Source organism: Arachis ipaensis, chromosome B9 (genome assembly GCF_059453495.1).
Source record: "Arachis ipaensis isolate K30076 ecotype BB chromosome B9, ASM5945349v1, whole genome shotgun sequence".
NCBI lineage: Eukaryota > Viridiplantae > Streptophyta > Magnoliopsida > Fabales > Fabaceae > Arachis > Arachis ipaensis.
In genome coordinates, this window is record NC_142444.1 from 71,943,059 (window position 1) to 71,951,259 (window position 8,201).

At 39.8% G+C, this 8,201-nt stretch overlaps 1 protein-coding gene across 1 annotated transcript; it reads right to left on the reverse strand.

The window, feature by feature from the left end:
• Nucleotides 1–5,608: 5,608 nt before the first annotated feature.
• Nucleotides 5,609–6,748, reverse strand: LOC148545028 (uncharacterized). Its single transcript, XM_088499030.1, has 2 exons — nt 6,209–6,748; nt 5,609–5,701 (listed from the first exon to the last, which is right to left on the reverse strand). Exons 1-2 carry the CDS (start codon nt 6,746–6,748, stop codon nt 5,609–5,611), a joined length of 633 nt encoding a protein of 210 aa, XP_088355156.1.
• Between the last annotated feature and the right edge of the window lie 1,453 nt (nt 6,749–8,201).

Sequence of the window (8,201 nt, forward strand, 5' to 3'; positions counted from 1 at the left end):
CAGAGGAACAAAAGCATCTCTATTCGCTTATCTAAAATTCTCACCAATGATTTACATAAGTATTTCTATCCCTATTTTATTAATTATTTTCGAAAACTCCATAATTATTTTATATCCGCCTGACTGAGATTTACAAGGTGACCATAGCTTGCTTCATACCAACAATCTCCATGGGATTCGACCCTTACTCACGTAAGGTATTACTTGGACGACCCAGTGCACTTGCTGGTTAGTTGTGCGAAGTTGTGAACCATGGTATTGGCATCATGTTTTTGGCGCCATTACCAGGGAAAGAAAGAGTGGTGAATTTTACATAATCAAAGTGTAATCACAATTTCTGCGCACCAGAGGTCTGTTAGGCTGCAGTAGTAGTAGGCAGCAGTAGGAGTAGGAGTAGGAGTAGAATAGAACGCTCTTTTGAAACACTTTTAATTTTTCTGCACTTTTACATTTTAGTATTGAATTCAATTTGGCTTATGAAATTTCAGTTTCTGATAATCCTCTGCAATAATTTCCTTTTCTACAACTTTACAATTCTGTTCATGATTCAGCCTGATTTAATTTTTCTGCAATTTAAATTCTTGTTACTTGTTCTCAAGTTCTTTTTGATTGCTTGATCTACTGCTTTTTTTAATTTCCCTGCAGCCAATTCACTTTACATTTGCTGCAATTTATGTTTCTTGCTCTTTAAGATTTAGCTAATTTACTTTCTGCAATTTACAATTCTTGCAATTCACCTTCTGTTGCTCCAATTTCACCCAATTCATTACTGTCTACTTGACTAGACTGATCACTCACTAAAGTTGCTTGATCCATTAATCCCTGTGGGATCGACCTCACTCTTGTGAGTTATTACTACTTGATGCGACCCGGTACACTTGCCGGTAAGTTTGTGTGGAATCATTTTTCCCTCATCAACGGGGTGGTGGGATCTTCTCAGTGTTGCATATTTCTCGGTAGACATCTACAAGAGACACCCGAAGGGGGTGTAATTGTGGTATTTTCTGGGCTTCTCATTGAGTTGATCTCCTTTTTTCTTGGATTCTTCATCCTTGTCCCGAGGTGGGTAGGAGAATTTGGACTTTGAGGTTTCTCCTAATCGAGAGTTCTCCTCCATGTTAATGTACTTTTTTGTCCTTTCTTGTACCTCGTTCAGAGATGTTAGATGGCTTTTTGATATGGACTGACTAAAAGGTCATTCTTGTAGGCCATTGATGAGACCCATGATGGCTGCCTCTATTAGCAGACTTTGTATGTCCAGACATGCTTTATTGAATCTTTCCATGTAGTTGCGAAGACTTTTCCGATCTCCTTGCTCGATTCCTAGTAGGCTCGGGGCGTGTTTGGCTTTGTCCTTCTGGCTGGAGAATCTGGCAAGGAATTTTTTGGCTAGGTCGTCAAAACTTGTGATGGATCTTTGAGGCAAACTGTCGAACCACTTAATTGCTGTCTTTGTCAGGGTGGTCGGGAAGGCTTTGCATCGAACTGCATCCGAGGCTTCAGTGAGATACATCCTGCTTCTAAAATTGCTGAGACGATGGCTGGGATCTGAGGTGCCGTCATATGACGTCATGTCGGGAGCTTTAAAATCCTTTGGAACTTTAGCTTTCATGATCTCTTTAGTGAAGGGATCTTGATCCCTGTGGGAGCTATCTTCATGGTTGGAGTGAGCAGTTTTGTTTTCGAGATCTATTTCGAGCATTAGGAGCTTGTCCTCTAGATCACGTTGTCGCCTAGTTTCTCTTCGTTGGTTCCTCTCAGCTTCTCGTTGATGCTCGGCCTCTTTTTCGAGCTGTTTGAGACGATCCTGCTATTCTCGGAGGACATCTAAAATTTCTGTATTTGGAGAATGCTTGTCTCCGTTCGGTTGAGGTGTATCCTTTGGTGTAATGTCCGTGTTCTTATGCGGTGTTCTTTCTTCCAGACCAGAGTTGTGATCGTTGTCAAGGTTGTCCACCATGATGATGGGATGACTTCTAGGTTTCCCGGCAACGGCGCCAATGTTCCGTGGGTTACTTGAAACTGTAGGTCAGTCTCGGTCGAGATCTGCGGTGGTGGTCGGAACTGACAAGTCCGACTTGTTGTATTTGGTGGTGCTGCTGATCCTGAATCACCGAAGGGTGGTGGTACCTGCAAGAGACTCCAATGCTTAAGTTAGCATGGGCTTTAAGTAGGTTTTTTAGTAGAATCAGAGTATGAGTGATACCTGGTTGCTCTAGTGTATTTATAGTAGTGAAGGCAGACCTTTCTAGATAAGATAAGTTAGTTATCTTATCTTTATCTTTAGGTGAGGTCATTTTATCTTCAAGGGAACCACCCTTATCCTTCTATGTTTTAACTGCCTTTAGATTGAGCTGTGTCCCTTTATTTGGGCCTGTTCGGGCCTCTCATGTCGATTTGGCCGAACTCTTTTAAAGAAGAGGTCGGGGGTCCTGACCTGAAGAGGTTGGTTGCTTTGTCTTCGATCTCCCTAGGTCGGATAGCTCGACCCAGTGTATGAACAGAGCTGTTAAAGGATTATGACTTTGAGTTGAATTATCACCCCAAAAAAGTGAATGTTGTGGTAGACGCTTTGAGCCGAAAGTCCCTATGTGCTTCTTGGATGATGCTTCGAAAAGAGGAGTTACTTAAAGCATTTGAGAACCTGAAGTTAAGTGTTCAAGAAGTGTCTGGGACTTTGTGTCTAAGTCAATCACAAATTTCGAGTGACTTTAAGTCCAAGATCGAAAAAGCTCAACAAGACGAGAAGGAATTGCAGAAGGTGTGGCTGGACATTGAACAAGGGAAGTGAGGAGGGTTTCATGGGACGATGATGGAATATGGAGGTTCAAGGGCAGAATCTGTGTACCAGATGTTGGAACTTTACGGCAGGATATCTTAAGGGAAGCGCATAAAGGCAAATTTTCCATTCATTCGGGAAGTACTAAGATGTACCATGATCTGAAACCGATGTTTTAGTGGCCTAGTGATGCAGGATTTTGAATTCCCACAGCTTAACCGGCAAGTGCACCGGGTCATCTAACTAATACCTCAGGTGAGTGAGGGATCCCACGAGAATTGCTGGATTGAGCAAACAATGGTTGTTTGGTTGGACTTAGTCAGGCGAATCAAAAAGGGGTTTGTTGGTTGAAACACATAAACAATAAATAAGCAATAAAGAAAGCAATAAACAGGTTTGGTGTAAAAACAATAAAAGAAAACAGTTAAGGTTTCGGATATAATTATCTTTCCTGATTAAAATTTCTTACCAACTGTATTAATAATGTATGATTCATTCTATGGAAAAACTTTAAATGTCTAAACCCTAATCTCTTAGTGATTTAGCCTCCTCTAATCTTCATTAACTGCCGCTCTCGTGGTCACTTAACTCTGATTAGAGGGTTAAGTTTAGAAAACTAGTTTAGCGCCACAGAAACCCTAATTATCCAAAGCTAATAGGATTTTATGTCACTTATCCCAATTAGTTCATGCAATTAGCGATTTAGGAGGAATTTTTTTTCAGGCTATATTTCAAGCAAGATAACTCTCTCGATTTACAAAGAAACTAGGGTTCTGAAAACATGCCAAAGGAAGAAGATCCGAATCCTAAGTGATCTTTTCCCTTTTATACTAACCTAATTTGATTTGAAAATAAAATAGAATAATAAATTCAAGGCCTAAAAGATTATGTTTGTAAATAAAAATAACTAAAATATGATAAAAGATAACAATTAAAAGCTAAATCCTACTAAAGATACTCTATTGGGGGAGTTTGACCCGTTTCTGGCATTCTTCTGGCATTAAACGCCGGCAGGGGGTACGGTCTGGCGCGGGTTCTGTCCCTCTTAGGCGCTAAACGCCAGGCTCGGTGTTTAGCGCCAGATTTGGCAGTAATTCCAAAAGAAAAGTATAGACTATTTTATATAGTTGGAAAGCTCTCTGGAATTTGGCTTTCCAATGCCGTTAGAACCGCATCAATTGGACCTCTATAGCTCAAGTTATGCTCGTTGGAATGCAAGGAGGTAAGGGTTGACAACATCTACTTGCTTCCTTTGTTTTTGCACAAAACTCTACCAAATTTGCCCAAATTTTACCTGAAATCACAAAAACGCCAAAACAACTCAAAGTAGCATCTAAAGAGGATTTTTGCACTAAAATCAAGTAAAACTAAGTAATATCTAACTAAAAACAACTAGAAAATGATACGCAAAAGGGTACAAGATGCTCGTGCATCACAACACCAAACTTAAACTGTTGCTTGTCCCCAAGCAACTAAAACAACGTAGGACTAAGAAGAGAGAATGTATGAGACTTGAGTTGTCATTTAAGCTCAAGTCCAGCCACTGAGTGGGGCTAATGACACTCTAATTCTAAACAGCTTCGGTATCTCACTATCTTTTGAAACTCAGAAATATTAGTATCCTTTGGAACTAGAACTCGGATGATATTATAGATTCTCTTCTTTAAGCTCTAATTGATTCTTGAACACAGCTTTTTCTTTTCTTTTCTTTGGTGCTTTGCACCTTGAGCCTAGCCGTGACTCTAAGTGTTTTGTCTTGAAGCTTAACATGATACAAGAACACCGCAAGCACTAAACTGGGGAACTCCTTGAGTTCTAATTTTTTCTTTTTATTTCTCCCAGATAGTTGTGCTCAGAGCCTTAGGCATACTCTGTAACAATAATTGGTCACGACTTTTAAGTACTCAGTCTCAAGGGTTACTTGACACTTTCACACCACAAGCATATGGTTAGGGAGAACTACTTTTATGAGCTTTAGATAAGTTTTGACCCTCCTAACCATTGATGCTCAAAGCCTTAGACTTTTTTATTTTACTTTTTGTTTCTTTTTGTTGTTTATTTTGCTTCAAGAACCAATTTCTTTCTTATTTCTGATGGTCTATAATACTTCTCTAAGTTCCTGTTCCTCAAGAACCAATATCCTCAACTCCAATATCAAATATGCGCTGTTCAGTTTGTACATTCAGAAATAAAGATATTGCCACCACATCAAAGTAACTAGAATAATTCATAATATATAACTCAAATCTCATGCATTTTACTACTTCTTTTTCTTTTGATTTTCTTTAAGCTCAGTGAGTAATACATGCGACATCTTTCAAAATAAACATAAAATAACAAAATAAAGAACTAAACTAGAAAACAAGGAAATCCCACTAGTGATCATGCAAAAGCTAGAATAGAAAATAGGAAACAAGCTAAAAGTACTAGAAAAACAGAAGATTAGATAAGGCAAGGGATAATGAAATTTAACCACCTCACTCTTGGCGGCTACTACTCCCTCCTCAAGTTGTGCTCTTCCATGAAGATGATCCACCTCCCTTTGGTGCCATTGATGATAATATAAAACTAGGGCTCACTCTTCAATACAAAACTTAAAAGTTTGCATGTTCCCAAGCCAAGAAAACTGAAAAATGGGAAGGGTCAGGAAAAGCACACGAAAGAGTAAAATAATATAAAAGAAGATAAGACTGATAGAAGGGGAAGAAGAATTTAAATTTAAAATTTTTTTTTACCCTTTGGCACCAAACGCCCAAGCCAATGCACCATTCCTGGCGTTAAACACCCTCCTGGCATTTAAACGCCAGCTTCTCTGCTCCTCTTCTGGCACTAAATGCCCTCCATGGCGTTTAGCACCCAAACATTTTCTTCTCCAGAACGTTCTGTTCTTCTATCTGGATCTTCCTGTCCCTGTACTAAGTGCTGTACATGATCACAACATTAAAAAACCTAAGAAAACTTTGAAAATCAATAAAAAATAAAATGAAATCAAACTAAAATAAAACTGAAATAAACTAAAGGATACTCCTGGTTAGGTTGCCTCCCAACAAGCACTTCTTTACCGTTACTAGCTTGACGGTCAGCTCCTTTAAGGAGGAAGATAGTCATATAGGCTCAGGTCTTCACCCCTCATTGTGAACTTCTTTCTTGTGTTCTCATGGCTCAACTCAACATGCCCAAGGGATAGGATCTTGTTCACAGTATGAAGTAGGACTGGACTTCTAGTAAACACCACGTTCATCCCAAGTGAGAAGTATTCAATGGGAATCTTCTTGTTCCTCCAGCCCATAGGTACCTTCTTCTTGGGTTCTCCTTCCTTCTTGGTGGGTGGTGAATGCCCAACACCAAATTTAGATTTGATGTCTTGGGGAACCGTGTGAGTTTCCCCCAAGGGAGGAGGCTTCAACATTGCACTCTGCATGCAAGTACCTCCTTTCTCAGGGGGTGGTGGAGGTTGAAAAACCTTGAAGACCATCTAATCCTCATGCAACTCATCACCAATTCACCTCTCTCAACATCTATTAGGGCTCTTTCAATGGCTAGGAATGGCCTTCCTAGGATGATGGATTCATCTGTATCCTTTCCAATGTCAATTATCACAAAATTTGTAGGGAGAAATAGCTCTCCAACCTTGACTAATACGTTCTCCGCTAGCCCATATGCCTGCCTAAGAGAATTATCAGCCATTTGCATGGTTATCCTTGTCGCTTGTGCTTCTTGGATCCCCAACTTCTTCATTACAGACAGAGGCATCAGATTTATGCTTGAACCAAGACCACAAAGAGCTTTGTCAAAAGTGATATTCCCAATAGTGTAGGGAATCTGAAAGTTCGTTGGATCTGGCATCTTCTTAGGCAGCTTGCTTTGAATGAGTGCACTACATTCTTTGGTTAGCACCACTATTTCATCTCCCTTGAAGGCTTTCTTTTTAGAGAGTAAGTCTTTCATAAACTTGACATAGAGAGGCATTTGCTCCAAAGCCTCAGCAAAACGAATATTGATTTGTAACTTTCTAAAGACCTCCAAGAACTTTGAAAACTGGTTGTCCTTGCTCTCCTTTTGAAGCCTATGAGGATAAGGCATCTTAGCCTTGTATTTTGGAGCCTTAGGCAGAGCAGGATGTGTATCAACAGTAACTGGGAAAAGGTTATCTAGATGCCTTGAAGGGGCATTCTTTAAATCTTCAGGGGGACTTAGCACCCTCCCTAGCTCCCCTGCTAGGCATTCATCGCCTTCCCTGGCACTCCCTATCTCTGCATTTTCCTTCTTATGTGTCTCTTTTTCAACCTATTTCTCAGTAATTTGTGCCTCTGCACTCGCCACTTGATCACTTATCAAGGTAATGGTCTTGCACTCCTCTCTGGAATTCGGAACCATGTTAATTAGTGCGACTTGCTCAGATATTTGTTGGTTTATTTGTATCTTTCTGTTTCTAAATGAGGTTTGGACTTCCTGCATAAAGCTTTGTTGGCTTTTTGCGAGTTCTGCAATAATGGATGCTAAGTCACGGGTACTGTGAGGTTGTTCTCTTAGTCCATGGTTCTGGTGGTTTCTCCATCCTTGGTTAAAGCTCTGCAAGTAAGAAACATCATTGGGACTTCTAGGGGAACTTCCCATGTAATTGACCTGTTCAAGTACATACTGAGCATTGTTCTAAGTTTCACCTTGAGGGTAGCCATCATTCATATCACAAGGAACGACGCTCTAAATTTTAGCAACTGAGCTCTACATGCTATTCAATTACTGAGTGAGAAGACTCATCCGTTGAACTAGAAGCTTGTTTTGAGCAAGAAGTGGATCTACAGTCTCCACTTCCTAAGCTCCTTTCCTTACTGGAGTCCTCTCAGATGAGTATAGGTACTGGTTATTAGCAACCATCTCAATGAGCTCATTGGCCTCTTTAGGTGTCTTCTTTCTATGCAAGGAGTTACCTGCAGAATTATTCAGAGACATCCTGGCTATGTCAGAGAGCCCTTCATAGAAGATTTCTATCTTGACCTAATCTGAGAACAAATCAAGAGGGCACTTCCTGAGCATCAGCTTAAAATTAGAAATATATAAAGGAATACCAAACTTAAAATTAGAAATTAAAAGGAAATAAATAAAATAATGTTCGAAAATAAAGGGAAAATAAATAAAATAAAAATTCAAAAATTAAAAGAAAAAGTAAATAAACAAAACTAATAAAAATACCTAATCTAAGCAACTAGACAACTAGTAGTTGTCCATCACAAACAATCCCCGTCAATGGCGCCAAAAACTTGGTGCGCGAACTGAGATTTCGCACAGCTTAACTAGCAAGTGTACCAGGTCATCCAAGTAATACCCACTACAAGAAACGCTGTTAAAATCGACAGCTAAATCGATGGTAGAGCTGTTGATGACCGGAATTTACTCACTATATAATGAATCCATTCCTTGG

Coding starts and splice junctions, on each gene's coding strand:
- LOC148545028 (XM_088499030.1), bottom strand. CDS start 6,748: ATGCCTCTCTATGTCAAGTTTATGAAAGACTTACTCTCTAAAAAGAAA. Junction 5,702..6,208: donor ACCACCCCCTGAGAAAGGAG/GTACTTGCATGC, acceptor GATCATGTACAG/CACTTAGTACAGGGACAGGA.